Raw genomic sequence first — 20417 nt, 5'->3', positions numbered from 1 at the left:
CCATCCGGTCCCTGCAGGACCCTGGAGCTGCGTCGGGAAGCCATCCGGTCCCTGCAGGACCCTGGAGCTGCGTCGGGAAGCCATCCGGTCCCTGCAGGAACCGGGAGCTGCGTCGGGAAGCCATCCGGTCCCTGCAGGAACCGGGAGCTGCGTCGGGAAGCCACCCGGTCCCTGCAGGACCCGGGAGCTGCGTCGGGAAGCCACCCGGTCCCTGCAGGACCCGGGAGCTGCGTCGGGAAGCCATCCGGTCCCTGCATCCCACCGAGAGGACACGTCCCTCCTGGACCTGTCGTCTCGGTTCGGACCGATTGGATAAATCCTGACAGACGAGCCGATATATTTCCCAAAGCAGGAGCCAAATCTGAAACGCATGAAGCTCGGCGTGTTGAAGTGGGAGGAGCTACCCCACGTCCAAACAGGAAATGAAAGAATCGGAAGACTTTTCTTTAACTCTGTTTAACTTCGAGGCTTCCTGATTAACCCGGCGCACGCCCCCTGACCCCTGACCCCCCACGGCCGCTCGGACCTTTCGATTCTCTTTGTTGGACGTCGGGTTGTTGGTGATCTTGAAGAGGTGCAGGTCGATGACCTCCTTCATTTCGTAGTTGTCTCCTCGCCGTTTGCAAATGATCACTGCGGCGTCGAAGAGGAAGATGTGTCTGCGGGACAAAGACAGCTCAGCTGGGATATATGATTTAATATTTGAGCCATAAATATTATAAACGTTGACGTTAAAGCATTTCAGGTGAATAAATCAGAAACAGACGTATTTATATAAAAACTCATTTGTTCTTTGTGTTATACGTGCAATAAGTTTACAAAATTCTTCCATTTTTCTCTTTTTTTTGTCTCTCTTCCTGTTTTAACTCAAGTCTGGTTGCTTATATTATAATATGCTCCTGTTTATTGTTGTTTTTGTGTTTTTATTACCGTTGTAAACCCAAATTTCTCCTTTGAGAGACAATAAAGCTGAATTCTGAACTCTGAAAAAACTGTTTTTATTGTTTTTTTGTACTGTAGATGTCAGCCAGCAGGTTTCCTGATGCCTGCATCATCTTATACGTCTAATAAAATAATGACAGGGCTTTTTATTAAAGGAAGTCATGAACAATCAGGACTAACAGGACGATGTGTCGGCTGTTATTCTTACTGATTAACAGCTCGTTTCGTGTTTTCAGTTATTTGTATCCTCGAGTTTCTACAGGGAGGAAAATCCTGAAACTGTCATTTTCGTCTTTATGTGCAGAAATAAAAAGGTTTTGTTTCTGGCTTCGGTTTCCAGTCTCACCTGTCCTGTTTGGCTCGTCTGTCCACCGAGGACACCCGGACCTCCCCGTCACCTTTGGGTCTCCCATAGTTGCTGAGAGGCTGATTCTGGAAGTAAAACGCGGAGATTGAACCCGCCCCGGGATGGAAAACGACGGCCTCGGGAGACGGAAACGGATCGGGAACAAACACGGGACTCACCAGGTTCTCGATGGACCTCTGGTACTGGTCTATCTCTCGCAGCGTCTCGTTGTCCCGCTTGACTTCGTTAACGTACTGAGCCAAGTCCTGCACACACATCGGAGAACGACTCTGAGCCTTTTTACCGTTTCAACCTTTTAATTCAATCATTTCTTCAGTTCTGAAACCTGATCTCACTCATCTGACAAAGTTTTATCCGATTTCTCACGTTTAACGGGAAGAATTAAATGAGAATCCACATTTAGATCCATGGCGTTCAGCTCGGAGATGTTAAAACGTCCGGACGCCTCCTGCCTGAGGTCGGAGGAAACACCAGCTTCATCCCAGCTGTGAAGCACGGCGGTGGCAGTCACAGGGAGAGGAGACCGGGAACCTGAAGAACCTGAAGGTTCCAGGAGGAGAAACGCTGAAGGATGAAACCAGGACTGAACTGTTCGGCCTCAGTTCCAACTCATCACACTCCCAACAGCGAAGCACGGCGGTGGCAGCGTCATGCTGTGGGGCAGCAGAGTCAGGACCTCAAACTGAGCCGAAGGTTCATCTTCCAGCGTGACGATGAGCCGAACTGAGCGAATCATTTATTACTGAGGGGTGAAGAGCAGACGATCTGATCTGACCTACGACCCTAACCCTCCTCTTCCTGTTTCATCACGTCTCAGTTCCTGTGGCAGCGTTACAGCGCCACCTGCAGGCCCGGCACAGTTACTGCAGGTCATTTCTTTAATTGTTGTTCTGCAGAAACGGAGGACGGTGCCGCGATCACGAGGATATTTTTAGAAACGGCCGATAAGAAGAGGACAAGGTCGGTTCCTTCTTTAAATGTTTCCCCTCGGTGCGTGACGGGACACGGCAGCGAACTCACCTTCATGGCGTCCAACGCTGTCCGCAGGTTACTCTTCTCCGAGGCGTCGTGCGTGTGTTTCACCAGCTCCTGACGGAAACAGAAAACAGAAAACAGAAAAATAAAAGATGTCAAGATCAATAAACATCCTTCTGTGGAAGCTTAAAGGTTTTGGCTCCAGATATGAAAACGGTCGCAAGAAGCGACCTGAAATAAATCAGATACCGTGTGTGTGTGTGTGTGTGTGTGAGTGTGTGTGAGTGTGTGTGTGTGTGTGTGTGTGTGAGTATCTGAAATTACTCGGCAGCACAAACAAGACATCTAGACCCGAGCGGAGACGGATAAGGACGGGCGCCACGCATGAGCGAGGCGAACTCAAATCCTCGGTGTCAGTCAACCCGAGCCCGTTTGTCAGCCCCCGCTCCCCGAGTCGAGCCGCCGCCCCCGGTCCAGGAGGGGGGAGGCGAGGGAGGCGAGGGGGGGAGGAAGTGACAACACATTAGTTGTGGACATCCTGGCTGTTGCTGCGTGAGGACGGGAGCCAGCAGATGCTTTATTATCACCCAGCTGTCCTGCAGGGACACAACACGTCCACTTCGTTCCTGCTCTCCTGCTCAGGCTGTTTCTTTCCTGTCGGGGGGGGACGTTTGCATCGTTTGCATTGTTTGCAAGAATAACAGAAGTGAAATACGGGAAGAGTCTGTGAGTCCTTAAATAAAAAACTTTGCAGGCAGAATCTGTGAGCAAACAGAAACAGGAAGTGACCGAAAACACGTCTACGGCGGACGGACAAGTCCAGCAAATCAGATGTGTTGCACCGAGCAAATCAGGCAAATAAAAGGTGTTTGTTTACACTGAATGCGTACCCGCATTTCAGAATAACATCAATATATTCATAAAACTACTGGAGTGAATTCTCTCAAACTGGTTTGATTTAATTCAGGATCAACTTCTTTATGTTGGATTTTATAGTCTGAAATGATTATTTTTAAATTAATGATACTTTTATATGCAGTAATAATAAAAACTGTACTCAGGGAATTTAAAAGTTTTAGAAGTTTTTGAATTTTTAGAAAAATCAGGCAGATTCCGAACACTAGGGATTACTTTTTTCTTTAATTTATTCATCTGAACTTCTTAAATAAATAAAGTAACCAGGGAAAAAGTAAAGTTTTTATCCATCTGGGTCAAAATGCTCGTAATGCTGAGAGGGCCGTCCTGACGGTGAGGCACGGTGGTGGCAGCATCATGATGTGGGGGGGACAGCTCAGAGTCAGGAGGACCCAGACCCGACAGACTCTGCTGAAGCTAAACTTTTCATCTTATTTCTGATCAAATCAAATCAGATTTATTCATTAAGCAACTGTTTAACTCCGTCATGAACAGAAAATAGAAGGAAAGATGAGTTACTTGGACGCAAAATTAGCAAACGCAACTAAAAGCGGAAGAAAATAAGCCTCTTAGGGTGTGCTTTTCACAATAAAATATATATCTTACGTCTTTAAAGTGAGTTTGTGTGAATAAATCAGATAAAAATACTGAGATAACGTTTCTGTTCCTACATTCAGATTGTTCTTCCTCTCCTCCCTGACTGCGTCGGGTGGAAATTATTCACAAAGAAGAAACAGAAACTGTCTCAACGAGCTCCAGCCTGAGGGACACAAAACGTGGTCAACGCTGCCTCCGGTGGACGAACGCAGCGCTGACTCCTGTTTCCTGAAGTCTGGAGGGTTTTTAACGGAGCCCGAGTTCAATAAAAGCTCTCAGATTCAGCCGCCGTCACTCCCAGGATCTCCTAAAGAGACGGATCTGTGAGAAATGTGCTGACGGACTAATTACTCAGCTGGTCGTGCACCGAGGAGCAGAGGAACCTGACTCCCACAGGAGAACAGATAATGAACGCGTGACAATCAGCACTTTTATCTGTCCACATAAACACACTTATGTTAAAGATAAAATTCAAAAACAGCTGGACTTCTATTCTGTAACTGAAGACGTTTCACTTCTCATCCGAGGAGCTTTCTCTATAAGAATAGAGAGCTGAGCTTTTAAAGCTGAGATGTGATGTAAGATGGATTCACCTGCAGATTAACTCACTCTCCTAACAATAGAGGGTCATTAGGGTCCTTGTTTGTCGGACTCACTGATGGGCCACTCTGTTGATTGGGGTGAAACTGACTGAGGATCAGGCCTAAAGCTGAGACCTCCTCCTCTGTCTCCCTTTTGACAAAGATGGCTTCCTTTACCACCCTCTTCTCGGTCCAAAATATGAACATTTTGGTCCTCAAAGGAGTGTCCCTTATCCTTGAGGTGTAGGTGGTTAAAGATAAGAAACGAGCTGAAGGTAAAACTCCATCCCTTTCCATCAGAAGGCGATCTTAGTTTAAATCGGTTCCCCGGCCTTGCTCGGAGCAGAAACAGGAGGGTTTCATTGCCGTACCTGCAGGAGGAGATGATACTTCAGCACCCGCTGCATCGGAACAACCAGCAGGTCCCTCAGAGTGAACTTGCCATAATTGGCTCTCTTTGAGCACTCCTGCACACAAAGGGGAGAAATAAATCAATAACCCTGCAGAGAATACATTTCACTAGCTTCCAGGAAAAAAAGGCCTTTTTTTAGTGTCACCTTGCAGAAACAGGTCTTATTAAAGCCTCACAGACAGTTTTCCAGTCATCCTGCCCCCCCGCAGTGCATGGCGTGCCCACCGGAGGGCAGAGCTGAGCCACGCAGAAAGCTTTACCTCCAGCTTCATGCGGACGTCCTCCCTGTGTCTGCAGACGTCATCGAGGGTGGCGATGGCCGTCTCCACGTGGCTGCAGTACTTCCCGTAGATCAGCAGCCTGCGTCGCGACAAACACGCGGCAGGAAGAGGAACTTTAGTTCACACGGTTCAGGCTGCGCCGCAAGCAGGAAACCGACCGCAGGAACCATGTGACGTTCTATAAAAGCACGGACAGAACCGACGTCACGTACCTCTCCTTGAAAGTCACGAAGATCTGGAAAAGGTTCTGGGCACTTCTTTGGTGGACCGACTCTTTGATTTCCAGCAGTAAACACTTGTGAACCTTAACGAGGTCCTGAGGAAGAAAAACGAGCCAATCAGGGGTCTGCTGACCGATAAAGACCTGACAATCCAGGGGCGGACAATCTTGGTCCTCGGGGGCCACCGTCCTGCAGGTTTTACCTGTTCCTCTGCTCCAACACACCTGCTTCATGGTTAAATCTCCTCTCCATGTTCTGTTAATCACTCATTGATTCAGATCAGGTGTGTTGGAGCAGAGGAACAAGTCAAAACTGCAGGATGGAGGCCCTGAGGACCAGGGTTGGAGACCCCTGCTGTAGGAAATGCTTCTCCCCCATCTGGTCAAACCTTGAATTCATTGTTAGGTACGACGTCATGCAGTGTCGGCAGATTTCCCGCGGTCTGTAAGCGCTCCGGACATGTTCTGGAGAGGACTCTCAGCTACTACCACCCCAAATATTAGCTCAATATCTGCCAAACTGTCGGCGTTAGAGACGTGTTTGTGTTATTTGTGAAATTTAAATATGAAAAAGCTTACCGGGATGTTCACAAACACCTTCTGCATCTCCGCCTGGGAGAAGAACATGGCGAGGGGCGTCATAAAGTGCTGCAGGAGAGAGAGAGGAAGAGGAAGAGGAAGAAGAGAGTTTGTTTCTGCAGAGCCGGAGCGAGGAAGTCATTTCCCGTCAGCCGCTATTATATTATGTGTCCGAGCGGCGAAGAGCAGCAGTCAGCAGAAACAACCAGGACCGTCTGGGTCACCGCAATAATCTCATTTTCAGAGTTTACAATTTAATGATTTCCTCTCAGAGAAAGCTCGCCACGGCGCCACGCAGCCAGCGCTCCATCTCCAAACCGAATTCCACCAGCCGCCTCATATCAGCAGCCATCCGCTGGGAAATCAGGCGAAGGGCCTTTAGCAGCCGAACGCAGAGGAAGGAGACAAGTCGCTGCAGCTGGAGGAGGTGGGGGGGCGGGGCCTCCCGCAGCGTCGGGAAAAGTGCCGAGCGAGGCGGAAAGTGTCCGCCGCAGAAGGCCTCCTGTTACGGTTGAGCTGTGGGGGTTAAACTGATCCTGTTCTTCATCTGAACAGTGACAAAGAGGAGCAAACAGCATTCCCACACGTCAGCATTCCCACATGTCAGCATTCCCACATGTCAGCATTCCCACATTCCCCATGATGGATTCAACAGAATCCATCAACTGGCAGTGGTGGAAAGTAACACTGTACTTAAGTACAATTTTCGTGTATCTGTACTTTACTTAAGTAGATTTAATAATGGATACTTTCTACTTTTACTCCATTACATTTTACAGCAAGTATCTGTACTTTCTACTTCACTACATTTCTACAAAACGTTACCGCGTTACTCGTTACATCCAAGTCGCATTTCGGTATTTTGATTTGTTCGTTAGTTTGAAAGGATCCAATGGCGAGAGAGGAATCAGTCCACTGAACCAATGCAAAGCGAGAAAGAACCATTAGCCCCTCCCCCAAGAAGAGCAAGGCAGCACCTGCAGAATCCCTAACACCTGGAATAGACAACCAGAAGACCTGCGCCACCCATGGCCTTATTTAAAAGATTTATTTGAAATAACGGGTCAAGTTTACCTTAAAGTGGCCAACTCTTCTGCACTTCCCATATCTGTGTCTTCTGTCACTTTTTTCAGCAGTTAAAACTGTTTAATCCGTTGTTAACACGTCGTAAACTGCTTTTCCGAGCCGCCTTTGAATGCAGCATGAGCGCTAAGACGCTAGCTGGGTTTAAACATGTGGGGCAGCGAAGAATCGCTGTGCAGAGCTGCTCAGGTGTTTGTTAGAATTATGGCAGCAAACCAGCAAAACGCAAACTTTGCACAGTTTTTTCCCCAAACTAACCGACTGTTGGATACAGCTAATGTTAGCTAAAAGAGGACTATACCAGTACAGCACCTTGAGCTTGTTTATTGGTCTGTAATCTAATCAGAAATGTCCTGTTTTCATTAGCTGTAAGCAACAAATCATCAGCATTGTTCATTAAATCATCATTACTGATGTATTAAAATTAAATATGATAGGTACACTTAATGACTATATTAGCCTTTAGGTAATACAGTCGACAAGTACTTTTACTTTTAATACTTACTAAAAAGCCAGTACATACTTTTTATATATTTCTTGATTTCTAATAATCTGGTTTATGACAAGAAAAGCAGGAAATCCTTCTGTCTTTTCTTCAACCACAGAAACCTTTAAGAGTTTAAGGTGAAACAACACTTTCAGATCCTTCTTTAGGTTAAATTGTTGTGATAAAAAACACTCCTGATGGGCTGAAACGTGAGGACGAGGAGCAGACAGGTTGCTTTAACGGATCATTTCTTTAAATAGAAAAATAAAACGAAGACATTCACATGAATCATATTTATCTGAACCCGAAGCTCATCTTCTCTGGGTTTATTTCATCACTTTATTCTGTTTAAGACCTGAACTTCTGCTCTGTTACTGCAAATTTACTGGAAACCTTCTGCTTTTTTTTTGGTGAAAACGACGGTTTGAAGGCAGCGTTTTTCATCCCGACCCCTGGCTACGCAGTAACATCCCGTCAGCCGTCAGCCTGGGCTTCCACGGACAGAAACGCCTCGCTGTGACATCATCACACACTTCCTGCTGCTCAGGTTTCTGCTGATTCCAAGTCCCGGCTCGCTGGCCTCTGCGTACCTTCTCGATGGACTCCAGGGTCTCCGTGTATTTCTCCTCCGTCTGCTTGATCTCCGTCAAACAGCAGCTCCTGATGTCAGTCTCCGCCTGCCTCTGAAACGCCTGCACACACACACACACACACACACACATACACACGTGTCAGCAGAGGTCAGAGGTCACGCTTGGTTTTAGTTTCCAAGCTGAGGACGTGCAGGAAGTATTGGATTCGATTAAACCTGTTTTTTAACTGTGTAAATGTTCAGCTCATCCAGAAAATGGCCGCCGCGGCTGCTGGTTTTTGTAGCTTTTAGCCTTTTTAACATATTTAACTTTATTTTAAAAACAAAAACACACAGAGATCTCTTCTTTCTGTAATCTACTTCAACACATTTGCTCTTTTTTTGTTCTCCTTCTGCATCATTAGCATTTAGCTGCACTAATTTCAGCTGAACGTTTATTCTGCTAACTTTGCTAACGTCTACAGCTTTCGCCTACTGCTGGCAGCTGCCGTTCTGCTGCTTTCGCCTTCAGCTTGAGTCTCGACAACATTTCAGTTTCGGCCATCATTCGGCTGCTGTTTTAGCTATTTTATGATCTGTTTTGTGCAGAAAGCAGAAGATTCAGAGCGTTTTTAAGCTACGTGTTGAGATCCAGTTCTACAAAACGAGCTGCTGAAGGAGCTGCTGAAGGAGCTGCATGTTTCTGGGTTTGCTGCACGGGACACGGGATGAACATTTTGAATAAACCTAATAAGGATGATTGGATTCATCGTTATTAAACCAGAACTGACGCCTGTTTCGGTGGAATTATCTGTTTTTAGGCAGCAGAGAAAAGGTGAAGCTCCTTCTTCGGCACAGATGGCGTCGGAGCGTCGGAGCGTCGGAGCGCTGCCGCGGCGTCACCGTCTGCATCTGCGAGCGAGAGAGGGACACCCACCGGAGGAGGGACACCCACCGGAGGAGGGACGGCGTCTGTCTTCATCAGGTCCTCGTAGATCTCGCCGCCCTCTTCGTCGTCGTACACGCAGTCGTACAGATCCTCCTCGTCCTCCACCCTGTTCTCACTGCGGCACACAGGACAGAGCCGGTTACTGGAGACCAGAACCAGAACCAGAACCAGAACCAGAAGAACCCGGGCTGGGAACCGCCGGGATGAAGAGGAAAGCAGGAAGTAAATAAAAACCAGAGTGTTTACACTTCCTATGAAAAAAGAGAAGCCGAAAGCTTCAGCTAAAAGGAACAAAGATCTAAGCAACAAAAGGGTCCAGGTCCTGGTCCTGGTCCTGGTCCTGGTCCTGGTCCTGAAGGGCCTCTGTCCTGCAGGTTTTAGATGTTTCTCTTCAGCAGCTCTTCAGATTCTGCAGCAGCAGAGAAACACCTGAAACCTGAAGGACGGTGGTCCTCCAGGAGCGGGACTGGGACCAGGACCAGGAGCGGGACCAGGACCAGGACTGGGACCAGTACCAGGACCAGGAGTAGGACCAGGACCAGGACCAGGACCAGGGTCAGGACCACCCTGCCTCAGTAGAAGCAGGGCGATCCGGGTCATGTCTGCTGCTTGTGTTCCTGTTTCCAGCGAAGGATAATTCTGATTATTTTGTTCCTTTTTTATTAGTTTTTAAAAATCCTCAGCTTGTTATTTTAATAACGAGAAGCTTAAATTAAAAAAGGAACAATAATTTAATCAGCTGGTTAATTGTAAACCTTCGAACCTTTAAAAACCTGCAGAACTTTCAGAAGTCTGAAAAACAAATGATTCAACCACAGTCCCACACGTGTGGCTGCCTGCCAGTCGACACCCAGGGACCAAATGGTGCCTTCATCACACCGACCGGCCCGTCTGGAGCTAAATCTGGAGACTGAAAGAACCCAGGAGGTTCTGTTAACCTGTTTATGATCCATCAAATGAAGGTTTGACCAAAATAAAAGGAATCTTTCAGCACAAAGAGAGGAAACGTACTCTATCAGGTCCTCCAGGTGGTTGTAGATGTCCTCATCTTCAACACTGTCCTCTGTGGGGAACGGCCTGAGAGAAGACAACAGGAGACGGTCAAACGGATCGGGTCTTTATCGGGTTCTGAAGTTTTCTAAGCTTCGGAAGGAACAGAAACACACAACAGATTCCACCGAGTCATTATTTATTCAACCAAAACTCCTGATCCAGCAGCTTCGGTCTACAGAGAAGCCCAGACCATGCAGTGCATTCTGGGTAAACATCTGTCCTCCGGTCTGGTTCTTTAAGTCGAGCTGCCGTGTTGTTTTAAGAGGCTTTAACCTTTGACCTTTAACCTGTAGAGTCTGAGGTAGAGCTCACTGCACGGTCTGACCTTCAGGGTGAAGATCAGATCCTCTCTGTAGAACGATGGACTCCAGGTAGCCTGGAAATGACCTTTGACCCCTTCCAGGCTGATGGGCTGCTTCTCTGAGGGTCATTGCTGATGTCTTCCCACCCTGGCGTCGTGTTAATCAACATTTTGTTCGCTCGGTAAATAACGACACGGTGGAATGTTTTTGTTTTTGAATCATTTTCACGTCCCGACGACAGAAACAGGGCGGAGCCTAATCCTCGACGTACCTGATTCCCGTCTGCTGTGCGATGGACGTGTGGGAAAGCTTGGATAACGTGTCCATAACCTGGAACAAAAAAAAAAGAAAAGGACAGTTATTTACTTTCAGTGCTGCATTTCTCTGCAGCGACACTAGAGGGCAGCGTTGTCCAACATTTCCCTCCGTGTTGCTGCGTGAGGATGGATTCACTCCTCTCTGCACATTTAAACTTACAGCTACGTCTTTATTTATTCCGGATTCTGTTTAAACGCAGAAGATTTTTGCAGATTTGCATTTAAAGTCATTCAATGAGCTGCTGCAGGATGAGGAATCGATCGGGATAAATGTGGACGGGACCCATAATTCCACGCTGCTGGCGCCCTTGACCTTTTTTTTTTTTGTTCCCGTGTGACCCGGCGGAACAAGAACCGCCGAGTTCATCGCTCAGGACCGCCGCTCTCTGCGCAGCGCGGGCAAACCTGCCCTGGAGCGAACGATCGATACGATGCCTCCGTCCCCCGCCCCTCCCCCCGCTGGTTAATGGAGTCATCAGTGGAGCGCCGACGACAAACACGAGCCTCCAGCCTGCAGCGAGCAGCAGGGCGGTGGGAGGACGCAGCGTGTTCGGTTTGTGTGGGCGGCAGCACGATGGGCTGCGACGGCGCTCAGCTCTGACTCAAACCCTCACGAGCGTCTGGAATCAAACATGGCGACTCTCAGCTACTACCACATGGCTGCAGGCATCCCTGTGACGGCGAACACCCGGTGATTACTCTCTGAAGGTTTCATTACAATCCGTCCAGTTGTTGATGAGATATTTTGCTAACAAACGGAGCTGAACTCCAACCCAACGAGTAGCTCTTAACATACGACTCTCAGCGACTACCACACCTAATCTGAGCCACCTGCGTGCCGTCTAAGGCAGCCATCTTGAGTGTTCAGGGTACAAGAGGCGTGAATTTAACAGATTAATTTATTTTAGCTGCAACGTTCGCCTCCTTTAGCTGATCCCATCCTGGGGCGTAGATCTGCAGAGAACTCAGAGGGGAAGGGTTCGGCTCGGCTGACAGGATCTGTGATGGAGGCTAATAAACCTGTTGGACCGCCGCCGAGGCGCCGAGGCGCCGAGTGGACCGTCGCTGCTGTCCAATTACAGCAGGAAGACGAGGAGGAGGAGGAGGGACGGGCTGACACCAGAATCTCACCACCGCTCGCTCGGTGACCTGCAGAGGGGAGCGCCTGACGCAGGAAGTGTGAACGGCGCTGCTGGTGTCGGTTTGAACCCGGCGGGTTGTCCCACTTTTCTCCCCCGCAGCTTTTCTTCTAAACCAGCGGCTATAAATAGAGCTCGGCGAGGTTCTCCGCTGGAACATGGGTTCTGCTCGGGCTCGTCTCAAGAATCAGATCAGAAGGAGAAATCCATTTCTGTCCCACTTATTTATCACCTCCCACGAAAGGGCGACAGTGTTTTTGCCTGTCTGTCAGCTAAATATCCCAATTTAAGATGGCCGCCACAGCTGAGTGACCTTAGCAAACACAGAAATGTTTCCAACACAGACGCAGAGCTAAAATCTGGGGTGGTAGTCGCTGAGAGTTAGCCCTGACACTTCCTCCGAGCACGAACGGACGTTCTCGTCCAAACGGGAGGAAGACGGCGGGCGATATGCATTTCTTAAAGGGATAATATGCTTTTAATTTCATGTTTTAACCCAGTGTGAAAGAGGAATAAGCATCAGATCTCTGTGTTAATATTCTGTTTCCATTTCAGGCAGTAAATCCTAAAAGTCCTTCAGACCGGATCTCTAACGACGCGTCTCCTGTCTGTTAAAACATTAATGAAAGGCGGTAAAAAGCCTTTTTTTTTGTCTCATCAGGGAAAGAAATAAAAAAAAACCCTGAAGGCTCTTCCATCACATTTTATTCCCATCAAACTCTGCTGTTGTGACAGTTTGAAGAAGAAGAAAAAAAATGGGATGAATTAACGTTTTTTTTATTATTAAAAATGTGTAAAAACAGCCAGCAGGGACTTCCTGTCAGAGCGGAGGGAGTTCAGTTTGATTATTACATGTCTGTGAACTGATGTGTGTGTGTAGGTGTGTGTAGGTGTGTGTGTGAGCTTTTAAGCACAGGCATCTGACTGGCACAGACGGTGCATTAAATTTAATCCACCAAGAGCCAGTAAAACGCTGATTGGCTCAGAGAGAGATAAGCTAACGTCTGACAATCAGTGCCAGAGCTCATTAAGGCCTGTAATGCATAATTGGTATGTTTGGATTTACATTTATATAGCTGATTAGGATGCTGCTGCCAGTGCCTCCATCGTTTTTTTGTTTTTCCATCGCTCTTCGACTCAAACACACTTTGCATTCAGTGACCAGTCGTGCACGTGGACATGCACCGGCACCGGCACCGTTCCAGGCTGGAATGAAAACATGGACGTGTTTATTCAGGGTCTGAGCGGCCGGACAGGAAGTAACACGCTCGTTAAGCTGCTGCCTTTAAGCTCCGCCCACAGTCTCCTACAAGGATTCTGGAGACATGTCTCGAAACTCAACTCCGTCCATCTTTCCTTCAACTCAGCACCTTCACAGCCTCTACCGATTTAAAACATTTCCACAGCATGATGCTGCCACTGCCGTGCTTCAGTGTTGATGAGAGGTGGAAGAGTTACCTCCCTGTCCTTGACGGCCTAAAAGATGGAGTTTGGTCTCATCTGATGACAGCGCAGATCCTACAGTGGTCCAAGGACAGATCCTACAGTGGTCCAAGGACAGATCCTATAGGGGTCCAAGGACAGATCCTATAGGGGTCCAAGGACAGATTCTACAGTGGTCCTATGGACAGATCCTACAGTGGTCCAAGGACAGATCCTATAGGGGTCCAAGGACAGATCCTGCAGTGGTCCTATGGACAGATCCTGCAGTGGTCCTATGGACAGATCCTGCAGTGGTCCTATGGACAGATCCTGTAGTGGTCCTATGGACAGATCCTATAGTGTCCCAAGGACAGATCCTACAGTGGTCAAAGGACAGATCCTATAGGGGTCCAAGGACAGATCCTACAGTGGTCCAAGGACAGATTCTGTGGCGGTTCAAGGAAAGATCCTGTAGCGATCCTATAGTCAGATCCTGTGGCGGTCCTCAGACAGATCCTATGGATACATCCACCCTTCTCCTCCTCAGAAGAGCTGCAGCTCCATCAGGATTATCTTTGGCCTCCAGGATGTTCCTCTGATTAATGCCCTTTTAGCCGCGCCGTGAGTTTTGGTTAACGACCCTCTCTTGGGAGGTTTCCTGTGATGGCATCATCTTTCCATTTCCTAATAATGAATTTAATAGAACTCTGTGGGACGCTCAGGGTTTGTGATCATTTTTTATAAAACTCAGCCCTCAGCCCGTAGGTGCAGGATGTGCAGACACAACCATCGATGAGGTTCAAAAGTTCAATGTGTTAAACTGAACACGCTCTCACATCACTCTGCCTTTCATTGAGGATCATCAGCGTTTTCTCTAAAAGCCTCACAAACAAAACAAAAAAAATGTTTTTTCTTCTCTCTCTGCTTCCATCTCAGCAGTGGAAGGTCAGGAGTGAGGTGAGGTCCTTCCTGCTGTCCAGGTAAATCAATTCAACTTCCTTGAACCGCATCATCCCCCCCTCCGGACACACACTCACCCAAACCCTCAGGAGCAGATCCTCAGCATCCTCCACTCCCACCCACCTCCCTTCTCCTTTAACGGCAGGGCTGGTTGCTCATGTGATCGCACGTTTGCACGGTTTTCACACCTAAAACGAACAAACTGACGCAACACGTCTGATCTGCCAAATCTGAGCTCCGTAAACGAAAACGTGAAGGCAGAGCCCGCCGTCCTGACAGGGAGCATCACGTAAATCAATGTGACACGTGGGAGGAAGGGAAAAAACAAAAAACCCACTGAGGATTTCAGAGAGCTTCCACGTCTCTCAGAGGATCTCCGATCAAAGGAATTCTACATCTACAACCATTTGATGTCCAATGAAACCCAAAGACCAAGCAGTCCCTGAAGGAATGCATATCGCCCGCCACCTGAGAAACGACAGTTCCAGCTGCTTTAATTAAACCTTGAAAGTAACCTCAGGCATGTATGATGAGTTGTGCTGGCTAATGTTGATTAGATGTGGCAACCATCTTGAAAAGCTAGTCAGTTGTAGACGTTTATCCAATGATCAACCAATCCGTCCGTTGGTTCAGGAAATATTTTGCGCTACAAGAGCTCCAGCTCTTTCCTCCCATCTCGAGCTTTTGTTTATCTTAAATTTACGACATTTCTGTTTGTAAGCAAACAAAGACTCAAGCGGGGCCATCCATCCTGTTCCACCTGGCGGAGTAATTTATTGCGGTACTTTACATGTCAAGCCTTTTTATTGGCTCCTTCCATCCACACTGGATTACGGTGTTGAGCAGAACCATAACCATCGAGCCCTCGCTGAGACACTACCATAAATCCAAATCTCAGGTGAATAAGAGAAGCAGAATAATGTCTTCACACCGGCTCGAGACATAAAACGCCTGGAAAGCAGATGAAGAATTTCCATCTTCCAATCCAGTAAATAAATACTGTTGTTATTGATCCTTCTGGTGGCTACTGACAACACAACAGGCTGGGATAAATCTAAAACCAACGAATGAGTCTAGTTTTCCAACATGTTCAGGTTCAACCCTGATGGGAGTTTCTCCTGACGTCCACTAACCCCAAACTGGTCAGCAGAGGAATCAGACAAATTATGAGTCACTTCTGGGTCTGACAAACAGCCAGGCCTGCCGCGTCCGTACGGCAGGTTGGCATCAGTCAGCACACCCTGAGGACGCAGCTGGGAGCGGTTCCAGGATTTCTCGATTAATTAAAAAGCCGCAAATTAAATTAAGACGCTTGTTCGTCCAATAAAAAGACGAGGAGTGGCTTAAGACAAACCTTATCTCCAGCAGTCACTATGTGAGAGACGGGGGACACCTGGACAGGTCTCCAGTCCATTACAGGGACGTAGAGACAAATGAGACAACCACTCTCACTGGTCAGGAAACCCATGCATGCATGTAAACTCCATACAGAAAGGCCAGGAGGTGAACCTGCAACCTTACTGTGAGGCGACAGCTCCAACCATAATCAACCTGAAGCAAGATGGCTGCAACAGCTAATTAACTCCCAACTCCATTCATTTTGCAGATGTTTGGTTAAAACTCAGTGTGGTGGTAGCTGAGGGTCATAACACTGAGCGCAACATTATCTTAGGGTTTGACTCATTGGATTCATCTCATTGGATGAGAAGTTTTCGACCTGGACGACGTCTTTCCGGTACGTTGGAGCGACTTCAGACACCCGATAAGCTCTCAAAGACGGAACATAAGAGGCAGACGGCCCTGATTTTAGTTTAAGTTGGTGTTAAAACACTGAGTGGTCACTTGTGGCTAATTCTCATTCAGCAGCTGCAAAGATATAAATTCTGAACTTGCTGTAATCCTCGTCAGAACGTTTCCCGAACTCTGGAAACCAAACGAGGACTTTTCTCAGAGGACGGATCTCAGGACCCCCCCCCCTCTGTGTCTGATTTCAACTTCTTTTTCCTCCTTCTTCTGTTCTAAAGATGCCTCTTTCAGGAGATTATGTAACTCCGAGCGGTTGGTGTGTGTGTTGTGAGGCGAGCGTCGATCTTCTGAGGGTGGAGGACGGAGATTAGCCTTTAGAGTCGCCCCCACTTCCAACATCCACCCACTCCACCTTTTGAGAAGCAATGCAAACCCCAACCCCCCCTACAGTTGGAGCCTTGAGCATCTGGAAGAAGCATTGTTGGCGTTCTCTCACACACACAGGCGGTACTCCACACGGTTCCTTTCCATCCAGAAACATCTCACTGAGATCTGACGAATTCAGCCGCCGCCTCCAGCACCTCATTAAAGAGTTTAGTGGATTTTTTTAACGTGAAAATAAAATCAAACTCATTATCTCCCCCTTTTTTTTTTTAGAGGAAAACAGCAGAGACTGAAAGGGGAAATGGAGAGAAACAAACAAACATTAACGGCGCTTCATCGAAACGCACGATTTCCCATCTGGAGGAGAAAAGTCACCGTGGGCGACTGCGTTCTTTCTAAATTCTTCTTTTCGTCCAAATCCTGCAGCTTGAACAGCTGAACGGAGTTCGGATGAGACACGCTGCTGGTGTGGAGACATCTTGGAAATTACTGCAACTAAACAGAGGCTAAGATTTAAGTCTAAGAGTTAAACACGTCAGATAATCACTCAGAAGGGATCTGTCTGCAGGAGCCAGCTGTGGGCCAACACCAACGTCTGCAGACAGAAGTTACTGTCTGACGCTGTGGAAAACGCTGAAACTTTGGCTTAAACTTCAGTTTTTAAAGTCTGAATAAGGTTTCTACCGATGGCCAACCGCTTATAAGCACCACAACCTCCACCACAGGACAACCAAACACCAGCAGAGGTCACAGATCCAGGTTCTGACAGATCTGAGATGACCTACAAGACTCATCACTGACTGATGGTTATCAACACTGGACCAAAATATTCCAGATCAGTCATGAGTCTGAACAGTGATGAAGAAGAAGCTGAGACGTCCATCTTCCAACCATCGCCTACAGCTGAAGTTTAGCTTCTTCAGTAGGGTGGCCAGGTCCATCAGCCGGGGGGAGCTTAGAGTTCATCACCCGGGGGGAGCTTAGAGACGTTGCTCCTCCACATGGAAAGAAATCAGCTGAGGTGGTTCAGGCGTCAGATTAACGTGTTACCTCCCTGAGCTGCTGCTGTTGGGAGACAAGCTGGTGAAACGAATCCCTCCAAATTGCAAGAAAAAAACATGAATTTTCAGCTGCAGTTTCATTAAACTCTGATGGTTTTCAGTGCCAAGTTTTTGAAAATCACAGCCTATTTCTGTCTAAACAGCTTGAAAAGCTTTATTTTTGGCCACACTGACAGCTTCCCCCATGTTTATAGTTGAATCTACTGGAGTAAGCTTTTCAAATAAAGACAGGTAGATCAGGACCAGTTTATTAACAAATCACCAGCGTGGTGTTTAGGCCAGAGGGTATGAGACGCCCACGATGACTCCAAGACTATTCTGAGAGAAAAGTTGTCACGTGAAATATTTCTGGACATGTTCAAACTGCAGCGAGGCTGCGCGGCTCTGTGACTCACAGAGGAAGACGAGAACCACATGAAAGTCGTAAGACATCCAGGAGACTCCCTCATGATTGCTGTTCACCGACTCCTCGCAGCCCAGAGAGGAACCACCTTTAAGATGCCTTCTGGGCCGCTCCACCTGCAGGGTTCACAGGCGTATCCCACTGGAAGGGGACCACGGACGCAGACCAGATGTCCTCTCTAATCAGGAACACCTTGGAGCGTGTTACCTGTTCCACATCTTAGAGGAACAAACTGGACTGATGGATCTCAGTTAGTTGGGTTTCAAGTTGTACATTCAGCTTCTCCAGGATCGAACTTCATGCTTCATTTTGCTTCACGCTGGCAAACTTAGAAGCCTCATCAATCAATCAATCGAGGGGCTTATTAGACCCCCTTTTAAGGACCCAAGTCAAAAGAAACGTCCAACGTTTTGGACAATCGGTGGCGGAGGAAGCGAGCTCTTCCTGCTTCTCTCAGTCAGCCGGAGCAAACAGCCAAACAGCAGCTGTTTGTCATTTTTGTGGTCACATAAAAGGTAGCTGTGAGCTTTGTGACAGAAAAAAAGGAAAAGGAAAGCCTCTCTGTGTCTGTTAGCTGCTCATTTTGTGTTTCAGGACAAGATCTCGTCCAGAATTAAGACAGAAAATCATTCTTTGAATTAAAAACACACACAAGGCAAAGGCGATTAATGCAAGAGTTTAAGAAAAGCTTTCCTTCTTTGATGTGAAGCACATAAACTGCATTGAGAGCTAGTTTGAATCTGGGTGGTACAAAGCTGTCAGAAAGTAGGACAGCAAAGAAATGAGGTTTGGTGAGTCTTTCTCATCTTTGATCTTGACCACGCTCTCTGGTGCTCTCAGCAGTGGCTTATAAATACCTGGCAAGTAACCTCAATACCCGGCACCGCACTGAGATAAAACGCCTCAACGATACCGACCCTTCAGTGCAAACGACTGAACACTTCCTGCATAATGTGCTGAGTAATCTCTGAAGAGACGCTGAAATCCCAACAACCATCAGCGTTCTTCAATAAAACCCTTAAATAAGCTGAGAAAATGCAGATGTTTTGATGTATATAAGCTGTATAATGGTTTATACCAGGGGTGTCAGAATCCATTCCTCACGGGTCGCTCTCCTGCATGTTTTAGACGTGTTCCTGCCTTAAAACACCTGGTTTAAATGGATGACTTGTTGCCGTGCTCCTGGAGAACCTGATGATTTGGTGAGGAGGTGATTAAACCATTTGAATCAGGTGTGTTGGAGCAGAAACACCTAAAACCTCCAGGACAGCCGAGCCTCGAGGCCTGGAGTCTGACACCCGTGGTTTATACTAAAGGTTTGGAGGGTTTAGAGCAGTGTTCGAAACACTTAATTCAAATATTCAGCCTTAGTTTAACAGTAAGGACACAAATCGTTGGTGCCTTCCAATGAAACGCCAAAGGTCCTGAGGCTGTGGGCTTTTATTTTTATAAGACTTAATTCACCAAAAACAAAAAACCATGGGACAGGATGGAGAATCCTTCAAATTCTCCTAAAACTTTGTCCTCTTTGAAACACCTCATGAACCACAGGATGGATTTAATCATTGACGGGGTCAACCCAATTCAAGATGGCCACCACAGCCACCTTGGCAAACACAGAAATGGTTAGTAGACTTTAGAGATATTGAGTTAAGGTTTGGTGTCGCAGCAGCTGACAGGAATCCCCAAAACATTCCCAAATCTATGATCTTTGTTCACAATTCAAGATGGCCACAAGAACGCGTCAGTTCTGGAGACATTGAGTTAATATTTGGTGTGGTAGTAGCTGAGAGTCATCTTCGGTGGAGCAGAGATGTACAACTTTCCTCCAAGCAGTTTTTGTCCTCCTGGGTCATCGAGTGTCTCACATTCACACGCTTCCAGGAAACCGGCAGGAAGACGCGGAAGTTGAATCGTTTTGATCTCAACCTGTAATCCGAAGGTCACGGCGAGCTCGTCGGCCTCCGTGACTTGAAGAAAAGCGCGAGAAACGAGAGGACAACACTGACCACGGTGGGGAAGACGATGGTCAGACAGGAACCCAGAGGGGCTGTGAGGTGACCGTTTCCCCTTCCTGTTTCCTGCTGCTGAATCTGGAAACAAGTCCTCAGGACACACACACACACACACACCTCGACGTCGACTACCTGAAGGACTGTTTGACTTCAGTCAGTTTGGCGCCAGTTTAGGTTTTCATCCTGTCGAATCGGTGCGTTAAAGGCAGGTACCTTCATGCTTCGTTTAACGTTCACGAAGCGCGACCAGCAGGAAAAGGTTCGGAACAAACAAGGAAATGAATTTCCCCAAGACACGAGCTCGTGGTTAAAGCACAGACAGTCGTTTCTAACCGATACTGGCAGCAACAAAGAGTGACACTGCAGCCTTTTTAAGTCGACTAAAACATGTTTACAGTCAACACATTCAACCACAAGTTGGTTTAAAATATATTTTTAAACTGTCCAGATGGGGTTTTTTTCTGTAAATTAGTCCCTCCAGGATTTCACGGGGCATTTTCCTAAAAGTTGCAATTTTTTTTTACTAAAATCAATAAACAACCATAACTTTTAATATCTAAACCAAAAATACTTCCTAGTTTTGTAAGATAATTCCCAACAAACATTGACATTCTCAAAAGGTGCTTTATTTGAGAACTTTGATAGCTTCTAAACTG

The 20417-nt window shown here is 47.2% G+C and overlaps 1 protein-coding gene across 2 annotated transcripts in view; it reads right to left on the bottom strand.

Annotated features, from left to right (window-relative positions):
- LOC108245443 (guanine nucleotide exchange factor VAV3) overlaps positions 1 to 20417 on the bottom strand; it is a 63060-nt gene that overhangs the window by 25581 nt on the left and 17062 nt on the right. For both annotated transcript variants that reach the window (XM_017432358.3, XM_017432359.3), the window contains exons 3-14: positions 10586 to 10644; positions 9971 to 10036; positions 8966 to 9074; positions 8030 to 8131; positions 5870 to 5938; positions 5283 to 5386; positions 5050 to 5149; positions 4749 to 4844; positions 2330 to 2398; positions 1468 to 1554; positions 1289 to 1374; positions 527 to 659 (exon numbers count right to left, since the gene is read on the bottom strand). In XM_017432358.3, the coding sequence (XP_017287847.1) occupies positions 527 to 659; positions 1289 to 1374; positions 1468 to 1554; positions 2330 to 2398; positions 4749 to 4844; positions 5050 to 5149; positions 5283 to 5386; positions 5870 to 5938; positions 8030 to 8131; positions 8966 to 9074; positions 9971 to 10036; positions 10586 to 10644 (1080 nt within the window). The remainder of the gene's footprint in view (positions 1 to 526; positions 660 to 1288; positions 1375 to 1467; positions 1555 to 2329; positions 2399 to 4748; positions 4845 to 5049; positions 5150 to 5282; positions 5387 to 5869; positions 5939 to 8029; positions 8132 to 8965; positions 9075 to 9970; positions 10037 to 10585; positions 10645 to 20417) is intronic.

The sequence above is a fragment of the Kryptolebias marmoratus genome, linkage group LG21 (assembly GCF_001649575.2).
Source record: "Kryptolebias marmoratus isolate JLee-2015 linkage group LG21, ASM164957v2, whole genome shotgun sequence".
Taxonomy (NCBI): domain Eukaryota; kingdom Metazoa; phylum Chordata; class Actinopteri; order Cyprinodontiformes; family Rivulidae; genus Kryptolebias; species Kryptolebias marmoratus.
The sequence above is the reverse complement of the archived record's forward strand: the minus strand, read 5'-3'. Positions and strand labels throughout refer to the sequence as shown.